The following is a 16,263-nucleotide window of genomic DNA, read 5'->3' on the forward strand; positions in this document are numbered from 1 at the left end:
ATTTAAACAAATTGGTCATTTTTGTATTATACACTCCCTTTAAACGGGTTTCCCAAAGTCAAAACTTATCTTCCATCCATGGTTACAGGGGATAATTTTTTGATTGCTGGGTAATCGACCACTGAGGCGCCCAACGATCCAGATATTAATCTGAAGAAAAGGTCTCTGTAGAACCCCCTTTGCACGACTTCTATTCCATACATTGTCTATATAGGATTATGGGAGAAAAAGTTGTACAGTGTTCCACTATTTCTTGCAGTCTCATTGTCAATTAATGTCAATTAATGGAGCCAATTAATGTCAATTAATGTAGCCAAGGCTGAACATGCACATCTCTGCTCCATTCGTAATGGAGCTCTACAAAGTCCTGTTGAGGAGCTATTCGAAGACCTGTTGAGGAGCTATTCGAAGACCTGTTGAGGAGCTCTACAAAGACCTGTTGAGGAGCTATTCGAAGACCTGTTAGGGGGCTTTACAAAATCCTGTTGAGGAGCTCAAAAAAGACCTCTAGAGGAGCTATTCAAAGACCATTTGAGGAGCTCTACGAAGACCTGTTGAGGAGCTCTAGTAAGACCTGTTGAGCGCTACAAAGGCCTGTTGAGGAGCTCTACAAAGGCCTGTTGAGGAGCTCTACAAAGACCTGTTGAGGAGCTCTACGAAGACCTGTTGAGGAGCTCTATGAAGACCTAATGAGGAGCCCAGTTTTTTAAATCGTTGGGTGTTCCAGCTGTCTGTTTTTGATACCTCAGTTGGCCAGCAAGGTATTCATTGTAGCTCTGTCCTACTACATAGGTCTACTTATCAATGCCAGATGTTAGTATGAAATAAATGACTACGTCGTAAGCTCAATATTTATTTTAATACAAATATTAAGAGTGAAAATGAAGGTCACTACAGCAGAAATGCAGATGAGGAGAAAAATACATTGCAATGCTCATTAAAAAAAGAAATATCCTAGCTGGGTTGGATCTTAGATGCACCTGGATAAGGCTTGTTTCATGCCCTTGGCCTTACCTCCAATGGCAAAAAGAGGTCTCCAGTAAGAAGACCAACAGTCAAACTGGGTACTCCTACACATATCTAGTATGTGCGTACGATGGTATCCAGTTCTGAATTCTAGACAAGTGTGAAGACTTGTCTGACATACATGAGGCACAGTATAGTGCTATGAATCCATCTCCATAGTAAAAGCCCAAATCAATGACAGTACCAAAAATAATGATAACTGTAAATGTGATCTAATACAATTCATAAACTATATTACACAAATGAAAACACTGACATTTGTTTCATACCAGATATCCCTTTTTGCATAGGGAATATTTCATTATCACCATAAAAAGCTACAAAAAAATCCCATTTCCACTGCAGAACAGAACCCCACTTTTATGCAACAACAGAAATAACGAAAATAATCATAAAGTTAACGCGCCGCTCACATCTTATTTCCTTTGCTGCAGCAAAGTTTATTACCTGGAAAAACCTCTTTCTTCCTGAGAGATTTTTTCCATGGTTCACTTATGCTACTCTTGTCATTGCAACCAGTTGCCAAAAAATCATAAAATCGGCCTTTGCGTTCATGGGTACCACCCGCATTGGAAGCTTCGCAGCTAAAACTGTGCGTGCCCCTCTTTTCTTCTGCTGATTCCTCGTGCAAATTTAACTTATGTTGAGGCTTTGAATTGGTAACAAACCCCCCGCAGGAAGGGCCTTGGATGCTGTTCCTGTATAAAGGAGCATCTGCCATGCTGTATTCCATATGATGAGAGCATCCGGGCAAAGGCAAAGAGCTACTAGACGAACAGGAAGCTGCAAGATGCCCTCCATTGGTGTTAACAGCAAACGGGATGTTTAAGTAATGGTTGCCACATTCCTGGTAAAAACAACAAGTTTGAAGGCTACTGTCGTCCTTGGCAATACGAAGACGTTTCCGATAAGGGCAATCCTGGGGCACAAACCATTCCTGTGCTGATGCCCCACTCAGGGCACAGGCTGAGAAACACCAGTTGTTCTGCAGGAGAATCTCGCCATGGATTCTTTTCATCAAGTTGTTGATGAGGACTGATCTTCTGAGGAACACTTCGGGGTCATCAATGAATTTTAATTTCTCCAAGGACATGTAAAGTACATGGGCCCTCTCCTCAAAGATGGATACATTCTAAATCATGAAAGAAGAGAAAACAAAAATGAGATTTAGGGAAAAGAAAACAAATTATACAGTCAATTAAATGCTAAAAACTAGAATGTTCAACCAAAATACGTATAGAATGTGTAAGGCTAGGGCAGCAAGACCTAGTCTGAAGAAGGTTAAAAAGGAAAAGGTCCATTTAGTTTTAACATCATGTAGTGTTGGCCCAAAAGAAGACCAACTAATATATTTCTTTGTAATTGCTAAGAGGGAATTTACTAAATTTCTGAACCATCGAACCATCTTGATATGATTTATTTACAAATCAACCATCCCAACATCTTCTAGCACAAAGTCTTTATAGGTGGACTTAGGTCAGCAGAACCCACAGCCAAAGGTAGAGGCCATCGTCTAATGTCTGTAACATTTTCAGATGTCATTTGCTTGTTCTATGGTGGAGACCAAAGAATTTGGCATGTTGAATTTCAACATACCAGTTCCATTTTTACCAGGGAAGTAACCTGCCACCGGAGCGGTCTTGTAGCTGCACCCTTTAACAACACTTGGACGCTCCAATGAACTGAGTGCATGTTTTTCATGGAGGTCCTTAGGAATAGATTTCGACCAGCTTTATTGTTTTTACAGTAGACAATCAGGAGGCCCCAAACACTAATGATTGGCACTAAAGACTACTAAGGTCTACCAATTCCAGTGATCTCTTTGATTGACCACCTCCCTTCCCTTCTTTACAACTGGGATTTTTTGGTCTTTTCGGAATCACATTTACCCATGGAACATATGCAACCATTCCCAATGAGATATAACTCGGAGGGCTTACTTTTTACCCTACCAATGTCACGTGTGTTTATTTAGATCTACTTTTCCTTAAAACGACAAAAGAACAAGAGGAATTACAATAAAATACATCCCCGGTTGATATTCAATTAAAGCAAATGGACCATAAAATGAAAAGATCTATCCAGCGATTATAGAAAGCGTGATAGATAGACATCTCCATGATTGTAATTATATAAATGTAATATATCTGCGCTGAGAGGAGAGAAAATTTCCAGACCAAAGTGGAAAACTTTCCACATGCTACCATATAGGAGCATTTATAGGAAGTCCCGTATGTATGCACTTATTTATTACCCAGTATTTACACACAATCATTCACATCAATCTCTGTACCCATAAAAGTTCACAAAGTACAGTGAAACTTCTTTTCTACAACCACCCAAAATTGCATGACAAAAAGGTCTTCTAGATGGAATTGTCTTCACAAAAAAGTTGGCCAGTATGGTAGAGGTGAGCAATTCGATTCATGCTGCCCAGACCCGGCATGACAGATCTTCACTTCTGAGCTTGGCATCCTGGGCACCTTCAGCACTTACTGGTCATGGCGAGGTTATGTCATTATGTGAGGATTAATGACTAAACCTCACACGTTGTCGTAACCTACTTTAAGCTCCAACGGGGCATCGTAAGCCCTAGAAAGCCAAGGATTTCAGGAATTGAAAACCCTGGCCTGAACGTTGGACCAGAGCAGTGCAAATCGAATCACTCATCTCTACTATCTTCTCTATTATTGGTCATGAATAAGTGTAAAGTGGCTTCAAGAGCCAAAATGTACTCAAAGCTGTTTTTTTTTCCATAACTTCTCGACTCTCATGGCAAATTATAAAAAAGTGCCTCAACATATGTCATAAATGTTTAATGGACTAGGGATCCACTTCTGGAAAGAAAATCTCTTATTCACTGTTCCCTACAGTGACCAGCGGTAGCCGCAACCTGGCAGAATGGAGTCCAAACTGGGTTGCCAACCCTCCAGAAATTACAAGAAAGTCCATAAAAATTGGTCACTTTTTTCCCTACCTGTAAAAAAAAAATTGAAGGCGTCCGTGATTTTTTGAAGCTGAAGAAACTTCTACAGATATTTCTGATGGCAACTATCATCATTTTGCACTTTACAATGAATGCAGCGAATGTCGTCATATCCTAACTATGGGCTGTAGACCCAGATAACTTATAACTATAAAGATACATTCTTGTTTTCCAATGTGTCCATAAAAAATGTTGTTGGCCTGTTTTTTTTTTAATAAGATGTCCAGAAAAAAATAATACGTCAAGTTTGCAATCCAGACTTGGATGTACAGAACCATCACATACCCATACCATCCTTATTCATTCTGCATGTGGCTGTGCAGAACAGTGGTTAGTAGAGTTCCCAATGATGGAATCTTCTCATTTCAGATATTTTTGGATATGCCATGGATGTTGAAATTGAGAAAACCTCTTTAAATTAGGCAAAATATATCTATATTATTCAAAAGTTAAAACTATTATCATAACTACATGGATCAAGTCACATTTAGGTGTAAGGTCCTAAATCATTTCCTGTGTGTTTATATGCCATATTAGACTTTTTAGTAGAAGAGTCTTTACTATAGAGATTATTGATGACAGCAGAAGAAGAGTAGGTTGACCTTGAAAGGGAAAGTGACCTGTTTACTCATGCGCTTATGTTTGTAAATACAGGACTTCAGGTGTAAGGGAAAGCAAGAGAAACAACAATAGGTGAGGAGTGTGTTGATTTTATGGGAAGTAGTGACCTGTCCAATATCTTGCCACTTATTGTGTATTATCGCAGCGCTTGGTAACTTCTTAGAGGAGAAGCTGTGTTTTATATTATATGTACAGTGCAATACTGGACCAAGAGCATTGTACAGGTGATACAGATCAGCGGAGGTCAAGAATGGGGGAACGCAGATCTAGGTCTCTTTCCACCAGCAAGTGACCCATTCGAAAAGACCATCTGTAAGCCAGGATGAACAGTCACTCAAGTGGATTTCCACTCTGACGGAATATTGGGAGCCGCGGGCAATCAGTGGGTGCTGATTTGCTGCAGCGTTTATGCGACATAACAGATTTTTCAGCCTTTAAACCTGGATCATCCCTCTATTATTTTCAATGGACAGTTCGGTAGTCGGTGGGGCATACCCCTAATCTTTTTTTTTGGCAGACACCCTCTTAAAAAAAGGAAATATAATTGCAAATTGTAAATTTATTCACATATTTCCAGAAGGTATGATAGAGGAAAGGCAGAATTGGAGACGTGGCAGGTCTTCTTTACACAGTTTAATTCAGTTTAGAATCTCCTGGAAACATGAATAAACTGATAAGTTGGCATCATTATTCCACCCTACAGACGAGGAAAATGGTAATGCCTTGTAGCCTACTTCAAATTTAGTTTTCCAGGAGGAAGAACAGAGGAACAGCACAATATTAAATTCTTAGAAATTGTGCAATTTTATGGGAAATATTAGTAATTACTAAAACACACATGTCGACAGTACTTATTTCATGCAAATACATGATTTTTTTTTAAAAGTGGCGTGAGAGGCAGAAAAAGCAACATGTTCGCAGTGAACACTCAGGAAAGGCATTAGAATGTTGTACCAAAATATTTTGGAAGCAACAAAAGCCTTACACTCGCTGCCATGTAAAAATAAGACTGAATGCATCGCCCCATCTGTCATTCCTGACCTTGAATATTCAGAGGTGTATGGCATAAATTGCAGCGGGTACGTACCATTGTGCGCCACACAAACAAAATGCTTGAACTTGAATTTAGACAAAAGATTAAATCTGCAGTCAGAACCTTAAAAAAAAAACCTATAAAAAGTCATTGTATTTCCCCCCTTAAAAAAAAAAAAAAAAAGACTTCTGGCAAATGTTAAGAGTAACATGGACTCAGACGACTTTATGAAAGATGGCGGTGTGCCAAAGATGACACATAAGGTGCCATGGAACGGGATGGAAAATTCTTTACCACGTAAGTACTTGCAGGACTGCAGCGGAGAAGTTAAACATTTCCGGCCACACCAGCACTGAGGTAATAGGAGAGAGAAAGCCTTGGAAATCGGCATCTGCACTTCATCTGCTTTTCTTCAAGAAAAAAAAAAGCCCAAAAAAGAAGTCTGTAGTTTATTAGTAAAGTTAGCGGAGATCGAACGGGAACCATCTATATGGTTTGAGAATTTGAGAAATTGAAGCTGTTCATTTATTTCTACAATTTCAGGAGGAATAACAGAGGAACGGCGCCGTAGTGCACAGCCCCGTAGAATAACACCGGTCCGAGTGTGATCCGATACTTTGAATGACAGAAATTACAGTTGTCTGCGCGATCCCATAAGGGTGATTTATTAGACTACTACATGCACCAAAATTGGGCTTAATTTGTCCCAAAAAAACATTTATGCTTTGCATCAAATTTATTATATGTTTCAGACACATTCTTGATACATTTTAGACATGTTTGACAATGGGGGGACACTTATCAGAAAGAGGATGCGTGCAGCAAAACTGTGCTGAAGTGGCGCCACAGTTTGGCTTAACTTGGTTGACCATGGAAAGCCAATTTTCAATGCTGTTTAGGCAGTCTAAAGATGCGTCAGTCTAAAGAAGGATCAGTCTAAAGAAGCATCAGTCTAAAGAAGGGCCGGTCTAAAGAAGGATCAGTCTAAAGAAGGATCAGTCCAAAGAAGGGCCGGTCTAAAGAAGGATCAGTCTAAAGAAAGATCAGTCCAAAGAAGCGCCAGTGTAAAGAAGCATGAGTCTAAAGAAGGGCCAGTCTAAAAAAGGGCCAGTCTAAAGAAGCGCCAGTCAAAAGAACTGTCTCTCTAAAGAAGCATCAGTCTAAAGAAGCTCCAGTCTAAAGAAGCGTCAGACTAAAGAAGCGTCAGACTAAAGAAGCGTCAGTCTAAAGAAGCATCAGACTAAAGAAGCACCAGTCTAAAGAAGCGCCAGTCTAAAGAAGCATCAGTTTAAAGAAGCGCCAGCATGAGCCACTATGACAAATTTGATGCATTTAATGGTTGTTTAGAGCAAAAATGCTGTTTTTTTCCAGCATTTTTGCTATTGCATTTTTGATGGCTTTTTTTTTGCTGTGTTTTATTGGGTTTTTTATGTATTTTTGATACAGTTTTGATGCAGCATTTCGCAATAGATTTTTTTAGTGATAAAATTCTGAGATTCTTTTCTTTAAAACAAAGATTTGTTATTTTTATACCATTTTTACGCTCTTCTAGAGAAAAATGCACCAAAAAACGTGCAGTTCAACCGCATCTTTAAACATGTGTTGGGAATGGGTTTCATAAAATCTCACCCACTTTGCTTGGACACTTAAAAAAACACAGGATTTACACATTTGGGTGAAAATACTAAACTCAGTTGTCCAATGATTATCATATAATCTAAAAAAAAATCTGATATCCTTAGTTTTGCTCCCTTGCAGGCATGCCACCCACATCGTGTTCTGGGCTCTGGGCAGGGAAGGAAAAAGTTATATATTCCTTGTATTATGTCAACTTCCATGATGTCATGCACATTAATTCATTCCAGTCACACTGAACAAGTCTTTTCCGGTACAATGGACACATGGTTTATGTTGCCAGTTTCTGAGACCTGTAACTTTTTTTTGCATTTTTCTTTTGAAAAGGGACTGACAGCAGCATTTGATGGGAATTACTGCAGCGATTGGAGCTAATCCTGGTTGCTGCTTTTTGAGGCAGATGCCAGCTGTATAAAACAGCTAGCACCCAGTCTGAGTAGAGCAGATTCATCCCCTCAGCCCACCTGCAACCGATAGATATATGGAGAAAGCGAGAGAACGAGAGTGAGGGAAGAAGGGAAGGAGTTAATAAAGATCACAGATGAGTGCACAGACCCCCAGGCGATGAATGACTGTTCCTGGTAGTCCCATAGAGAATGAATGGAGTGGTGATGTGCCATCAATCTATCCAGGGCAATTCAGAGCTATGTTCTCGGGATCCATGAGACTCATCTGGGGCAATTCACAGCCCTGTTCTCAGGATCCGTGAGACACAACCGGGGCAATTCACAGCCCTGTTCTCAGGATCCGTGAGATCCATCTGGGGCAATTCAGAGCCCTGTTTTTGGGATCCATGAGACCCATCCGAGGCAATTCAGAGCCCTGTTCTTGGGATCCATGAGACCCATCCGGGGGAATTCAGAGCCCTGTTCTCGGGCTACTGAGACCCATCCGGGGCAATTCAGAGCCCTGCTCTCGGGGTCCATAAAACCCATCCGGGGTAATTTAGAGCCATGTTTTCGGCATCCGTGAGACCCATCCGGGGTAATTCAGAGCCCTGTTCTTGGGATACTAAGACCCATCCGGGGTAATTCAGAGCCCTGTTCTCGGGGTCCATAAAACCAATCCGGGGTAATTCAGAGCCCTGTTCTCGGGATACTGAGACCCATCCGGGGTAATTCAGAGCCCTGTTCTCGGGATACTGAGACCCATCCGGGGCAATTCAGAGCCCTGTTCTCGGGGTCCATAAAACCCATCCGGGGTAATTTAGAGCCCTGTTTTCGGCATCCGTGAGACCCATCCGGGGTAATTCAGAGCCCTGTTCTCGGGATACTAAGACCCATCCGGGGTAATTCAGAGCCCTGTTCTCGGGGTCCATAAAACCAATCCGGGGTAATTCAGAGCCCTGTTCTCGGGATACTGAGACCCATCCGGGGTAATTCAGAGCCCTGTTCTCGGGGTCCATAAAACCAATCCGGGGTAATTCAGAGCCCTGTACTCGGGATACTGAGACCCATCCGGGGTAATTCAGAGCCCTGTTCTCGGGATACTGAGACCCATCCGGGGTAATTCAGAGCCCTGTTCTCGGGATACTGAGACCCATCCGGGGTAATTCAGAGCCCTGTTCTCGGGATACTGAGACCCATCCGGGGTAATTCAGAGCCCTGTTCTCGGGATACTGAGACCCATCCGGGGTAATTCAGAGCCCTGTTCTCGGGGTCCATAAAACCAATCCGGGGTAATTCAGAGCCCTGTACTCGGCATCCGTGAGACCCCAGCAAGTTTATCTCTTATCCATGTTATTTTTTACTGTATTTTTTTTTACAAACTATTTCTAGTAGTTGATACATTTTAATTCTTTCATATCTTATCTTTTATATATTCCATTACATTTTTCATCCAGTAATAATGAGAAATGAAAAAATAGGAAACATCAAGGGTATAACTAGAATGACGTTCCACAGAGACATGCGAGCTAAAAGACTCAACTGGGTCTAATTACTGTTTTTGATTTGATGCTACTCTTTTTAATTAACAAAATATGTCATTGTGGTCCCTGAGGGGTGCAGTTAAGAAACCAAAAGTTGGCTCTCACACATGCCAGTGTTTTGCCCCCTTGTGAATATAATGCCAGCTATATATTACTGTCTTGGCAGATGTGACAATAAACAGTGCAATTATATAAATTCATGCCATCCACAGATGTCAAGAGGAGCACAGCCCGCCTGGGAGTCAGGAGTATATGACTTGGGTATTGACTTGACACCAAGCATCCACTAATGGAGTTTTGTGCATAAAGGTATCTGTAATGTACTTGTGACACAACATCAATGGAACCCCCGACCTCCTGAAAACCACAAGATCATGTCTCAAAATAATTCGGATTAGCACTTATGGGAACTGTATTATAGCAATATTTCAGTAGGCATATCAGGGTACTGGAGGGTTTTGTGATGTCTGAGGTCTGGATCATAGAAAGGGAATCTGGATTTAACGGATTTAATCTGAAATCGGACTAAGACTTTACCTATGTTGCAATCCACTGCAGTCCAAAATAAAAAAGCAAGTTGAGACCTCTCATTGAGCCATTTTGCTTCATAGGTCGTGCAACTCTTGTATTCCTCAACTGGTGAAGATGTGATAGTGAAGAGTTAGGACCTTCACTGATGATGAAGTAAGGCCCAGAGCTCATTTGGGTAGAATAAAAATCAGCAATGCAAGTCTATGGGTCCGTGAAAAAATCAGACCGCACTTGGATGACATCTGAGTGTGGTCCGATTTTCATGAACTGTCAAACTGGAGAAGGTGGAAGAAACTTTTCCTTTTCCAGGTACAAGAAAAACTGATGGCGCTCAGACCAAACTCTGATCAAAATAATCGGTCCATTTTTCTCGTACGATAGAAAAACAGACGTCTGAATGAGACCTTGAGCTGACTCGTCCAACATTAATGATGTCAGTATGGACTGTTATGTCCGAAACGACCATGAGTCTCTTGACCCAAACTCAACAGCCTCTTGGGTATGTATGAGTCAGGACACCCATGACCGGTCCGGACATCACAGACCATGAATGTTGGACGTGGATAGGAATCCTAAGAGGGAGCGGACCCTCCATGACAAAATAAGGGTTATTAAAGTTTAAAAAGCTTTTATAGTGGATCCATCTTAAAATATTATGTACGCCCCTTAGATCTCATGAGGCTGGTGTACTCGCTTTTAAAATACATGTCAGACTGGCTGTTTAATCCATTGTGAAATTCTCACTGCCGATTATTAAAAAAAAGCATTTCTTGAATAAAAAAAAAAAATTTGGAAAAAAAAAATCAGTCACAATAGTTCTCCTGCCCTTTGGCGCTATACTTAAATCCGATTTGTCATAATCCGATAGAGAGGACACATGCAACAACAAAAAAACAAATAGCAAAAAACAGCATACTATCAACTAGCAACATACATGGCTCAATGTAAGGCTGGTTTCACATTAGCGCTTTTTAAGCGCACGCACGGCCGGGGGTAGCTCCGCCCCCGAGCCGGCTCTCTGCCCGGCGTGCCCGCCCCTTGCTTGTAGCGCCGCCTCCTATCGCACAGCGGTGCCTGCGATCGGCGCACCCTATCTTTAGCATAGGGTGCGCAGATCGTGCGCAGGCCGTGCGCTAGTTGCGCTTTGACCTGCGCTGCGCACTTTTGACGGTGCGCCGTGCGCGCCAAAATCCGAAAAGTTTGATTTTGGCGCGCACGGCGCACCGTCAAAAGTGCGCAGCGCAGGTCAAAGCGCAACTAGCGCACGGCCTGCGCACGATCTGCGCACCCTATGCTAAAGATAGGGTGCGCCGATCGCAGGCGCCGCTGTGCGATAGGAGGCGGCGCTACAAGCAAGGGGCGGGCACGCCGGGCAGAGAGCCGGCTCGGGGGCGGAGCTACCCCCGGCCGTGCGTGCGCTTAAAAAGCGCTAATGTGAAACCAGCCTAAGTGAATATGTGATCACATGGTGCAGTGTGTACATGTACATCATACCTAGCACACCCACATGCACTATATACTCAAAAGAGGGGGATCAAAAGCTTTCCCCCACTATCCTTCCTAATAATTACTCCTGTTATTAATATGTAAATACTGTAGTTTAATAGTGCTCTTGATATATACTGTATGGTGTAGCTTTATTTTGTTGAGAAAACAATATCTGTTAGGTTTCAGATTGGATGGGTAAAAGAGTTGAACTGGCAGTAGCTTCTTCCATCTAAAAATGTACAATGTGCTACTAATGGCCGTAACGCAGCAGAACTCCATGTAAGTGAGCGAGCTACAGGACCCTGGACAAAGAGAGCATCCCCACCGCTCGTTTGTTCCAGAATTTATTTGGATTGCGCCATGATGCCTAGGTTTTGAGGATCTTTTAGTCTCCTTCCCTTTGTCAGGCAGGTCCTACTTAAGTGATTTCTTGATTGAGAACAGGTGTGGCAGTAATAAGGCCTGCGTGTGGCTAGGGAATTTGAACTCATCTTCCCAAAGATGCGATAAAACACAGTTAATTTATGTTTTAAGGATGGGGCAGGGGGCAAATCACTTTTTCACACATGGCCCTGAAGGTTTGGATTTTTTTTTCCCTTGATAATAAAGACCTTCATTTAAAAACAGCATTCTGTGTTTACTTGTGTTATCTTTGTTTAGTATTTACATTTGTTTGGTGATCTGAAACATTAAGTGTGACAAACATGAAAAAGAATAGAAAATCAGGAAGGGGCAAAAACTTTTTCAAACCACTGTATCTATCAAATATGCATCTATCATGTGTCTATCTTTAATCTATTTACCTATCGATCCATGTAACTATCTATCCATCTATGTCCCCCGTGTAACATCATGCATTATCCACAGCTATGACATCATTTATCAGCATTGACACGTATAATAGAACAATCAGTGTGATGTAACAGAATAAGTAAAGCAGACGAAACAAAACGTACTTTATGACTACAGCTGTTGAGCGGCAGATGATAATCCTCTTCTACATATTTCCTTTTAAAGTAAGCGCTCTTGGAAGCTGTTTTTGGATTTGAGATTCCCCTGTAATGTGATTCTGTGGTAATAAATCAGATATGACAGATGACATGCAGTTCGCCTGAGGTTCTCCAAACAAAATAACTTTTATATCCTAATGCACAACAGAATATATCATGGCACACACTGATCTCACAGCGCGGGAAGAGCACACAACGGAAATGTCTCTCCAACCATCACCATGCTCTCAGTAAGTGATGTACTGGTTGTACTGGGAATGTCGGCATTGTCACACATTTACATATGAGCTCCTCATTGTTTACAGGCAATACACTGGAGTCTTACAGAATTTCCACTGGAATTTTCTGGGAACATTTTTGTGGAATCTTCTATATTAGTCATTTTATGTCTGTATTATTTAAAAGTGAGTCTCTTTTAACCAATACCACCATCCTCATATTTAAAAGGGCTTGTCACTTGCCGTAAAGATGCAATTTTTTTTTTACCTGGTGTAAATGCCGCTGTTGTCCTGATTGTGATGTCGGTAATTTTTTGTTCCTGCTCCTCTCCATTCCTGAGATATGGCATCCCATCTGTTAACCTAGTCTTGTTAGCTGAGGGGGCGTGGTACTCAAGAAGACGCCCACAAAGATTAGGACCACGCCCTCTTTGTTGACAAGACTAGATTTACAGACAAGGAATAAACAGGATATATCTCAGGGATGGAAAGTCGCAGGAACAAAAGCAAAAGTACGTCAGAATCAGGAGAACAATGACATTTCCACCATGTAAATAAATACATATTTATTGCAAGTGAGAGGTCCCCTTTAAAGTGGTAATTCCACCAATACCTATCATTATTTAGCCATAGAATAGGTGATAAATGTATGATCAGTGGGGGTTCCATCTTGAGAATGGGGGTCCTGTGTCTCCAGTGTGAAAGGTACGTTACTGCACGTCTGGCTATCACTCCATTCACTCCTATAAGTCTATTTGTGCAGTAGTGCACATTTGTGACCACCATTAACAGAGACCTTGAATTAATTTGTTATCCTGTATGTCCACTTTGTCTCCATTAACCCCATGGACACAAGACCCTTGTTTTCAGGATCAATGGGGGTTCCAGTGGTCAGGCCACCACCATGTATCACCTATGTTGTGGGTGGGTTATAAATGCTACTGGTGGGATGGCCCTTTTAAAGGGTAACCCCAGTTTCATGCTGTTTGAGGTCTTGGAGAGGGCTGTAGATTACATTATAGTCTTATGGTGACCAAATAATATAAATACACCGTGCCCTAATTATCCATAATGACACCGCCATGATGCCCTTGTTTCCCTATGATAAGCTGCACAATGCATTACTGAGATTACTCGGTGTATGTATGGCTGTCTTTCAATGAAAGCGAATGTGTACGTTGCCTTCCAGGTAATAAATGTGTGACGGCGTGTCAGGATTATCCATGATATTGTTACAAATGTCTATGATAAAGTCTATAATAAAGTCATACTATACATTCTGTACTGTGGAAAAAAATAATAAACTAGAAAACATGATAATAATGGTATAAGAGCGCAACATCCATTCATGTCACCGACATCTTATTATTGTGTTCTACTGCCGCAATGATATCTGAGAGGTAAAGACACCGACATTATATTTATTAGGAACCAACCAGAAAGCTAGACTTATCGAATGACGGGTAACTATGGAAATGGGGAGAAGAACGCGCCACGTTATCTATGTCTAATCTCACGAGAGGACAGAACTGTCACATAGGCTTGCTACAGATAGACACATCTGAGATATATAGATGATAGATAGATAGATAATAGATAGATTGGCATCAATTACTGCATCACTGCGGCATGGCATGGAGGCGATCAGCCTGTGGCACTGCTGAGAGGTTATGGAAGCCCAGGTTGCTTTGACAGCAGCCTTCAGCTTGTCTGCATTGTTGGGTCTGGTGTCTCTCATCTTCCATCTACCCAATAGATTCTCTATGGGGTTAAGGTCAGGCAAGGTTGCTGCCAATCAAGCACAGTGATACTGTTGTTTGTACACCAGGTATTGGTACTTTTGGCAGTGTGGACAGGGGCCGAGTCCTGCAGGAGAATGAGATTTCCATCTCCAAAAAGCTTGTCGACAGAGGGAAGCATGAAGTGCTCTAAAATTTCCTGGTAGATGGCTGCGCTGAGTTTGGTCTTGATAAAACACAGTGTGTCATGGTTTGAACAGGGTTCTTGCCCTGCACTCACAGGGTTAAGTGTTCGTGGCCTCTTTCTGGATCTGGGAGGGGTATTTATACTCACTCTTTACCAGGGTTCTCTGTCAGCTATACTGTTGTTCTGGTGTGTCTGACCCCTGGTGTGCGTGTATTCTGCGTTGCTTGTTTGCTTCCCGTGTATGACCCGGCCTGTTCCCTCACTCTGTACTCCGTCTCTCGCTTTGGTACTACTGTCTTCTCCGGTTCTGACCTCCTGGCTTGGCTATCGTTACTCCATTACAGTTTGTCCCTATTGTACCGTCTATTGCCCGTTCTGGTTTTCTGACCTATTGCTACATCCTGACTATCCTTTCTGTCTAAACCCCGTGGTACTGTATTGCTATCTGGTGCATTGACCCTGGCTTCATCTGGTTTCTGTCTCTGTCTATGCCCCTTGGTAACATTGCCCCGTAGTTACCTTTCTAGGAGTTTCCCTGCAGCTCCTAGATCTGTGGAGCTTAGGCCACGCCCCCAGCAGTCATGTGCTTCAGGTCCTGATACTCTGAAGCACGCATCGTCACCGCTGCTGCCCTGCTCCACAGGTATCTGTGAGTACTGTCTTTGTACTCAGGACACCCGCACTGGCACAGTGAGCAAGTGCAGTGCGGTGTTCCTGACATTATAGCTGAACATTTCAGTTTTTTTTTCCCCCTCTGAGGAAAAAAAAAAAAAAAAGTGTGTTATCCTCATGGATCCCATACAAGCTTTGGCTGATCAGGTCAAGCACCTGACCCAAATGTTCCACAAACTTAATGTGGAACAGCGCACGATGGCCCAGACCCAGCAACAGTTGGTGGATACGGTACAGGGGGCTGCCGCTACAGGGGATTCTTGTGCTGGGGATAGAGATGTGTCATTGGCATTCCCAGAATCTCCGGTCAAATTGCCAGACCTTTTCTCAGGGGATAAAAAGGAGTTCAGGTCTTTCAGAGAAGGATGCAAGCTGTTTTTTTCTCTGAGGCCCCACTCTTCCGGGGATGAGTTCCAGAGGGTGGGGGTCGTCATTTCCCTACTTCGGGGGGCTCCACAGGCATGGGCTTTCTCTCTCTCTTCCTCTGCTCCTGAACGCATGTCTGTGAATTTGTTCTTTGAGGCTCTGGGGCACATTTATGAAGAGCCTGATAGAGTGCGTCTGGCAGAGGATATGGTGATGAGTGTGACACAGGGAAGGAACTCTGCTGAATGGTTCTGCTCTGAGTTCAGACGCTGGGCAGCGGAGGTCTCCTGGGATGACGCTGCCCTCCGGGGTTTGTTCTGTAGAGGCCTGTCCGAACGTTTGAAAGATGCCCTAGCCCTTCATCCTCCACCGGATTCTTTGGAGGATGCTATGATCCAGGCTGTCCGCATGGACCGTAGGCTGCGGGCAAGAGGGGTTATGCTGCAGGAGACCCCTTTATTCTCCAATCTGAGAGACTCTTCATCTAGTCCTGAGCCCATGGAGGTTGGTGCCACGTCATTGGAGGAAAAAGAGAGGAGACACCGAAGAAACAACCAATTGTGCTTTTACTGTGGATTCGCTGGACACTGGAGAAGGAACTGTCCTTTTTGCCCTTCAGTGAAGCCGTCAGGAAAACGACTGAGTCTGGGTAACAATCGAGGAGGTTGCCCAGACTCCCAGGTACCCTTTTACTCGCTTACTAAAATTCTGCTTCCGGTGGAACTGGAACTTACAGGCGGTCCGGTTGGGACTACCGCCTTTGTTGACTGTGGTTCTTCTATTAATCTGATCGATGCCAAAGTTATGACTTTTCATAAGAT

General features: G+C 42.7%; 1 protein-coding gene across 2 annotated transcripts in view; it reads right to left on the minus strand.

Moving 5' to 3' along the window:
• Positions 1-840: 840 nt before the first annotated feature.
• SERTAD4 (SERTA domain containing 4) overlaps positions 841-16,263 on the minus strand; it is a 53,793-nt gene continuing 38,370 nt past the window's right edge. For both annotated transcript variants that reach the window (XM_073553425.1, XM_073553426.1), the window contains exons 3-4: positions 12,207-12,319; positions 841-2,158 (exon numbers count right to left, since the gene is read on the minus strand). In XM_073553425.1, coding sequence (XP_073409526.1) covers positions 1,436-2,158; positions 12,207-12,319 — 836 coding nt within the window. In that variant the 3' untranslated portion in view covers positions 841-1,435. The remainder of the gene's footprint in view (positions 2,159-12,206; positions 12,320-16,263) is intronic.

The sequence above is a fragment of the Dendrobates tinctorius genome, unplaced genomic scaffold (assembly GCF_039654945.1).
Source record: "Dendrobates tinctorius isolate UK_male_01 unplaced genomic scaffold, ASM3965494v1 ptg000201l, whole genome shotgun sequence".
In the NCBI taxonomy this organism is placed as follows: domain Eukaryota; kingdom Metazoa; phylum Chordata; class Amphibia; order Anura; family Dendrobatidae; genus Dendrobates; species Dendrobates tinctorius.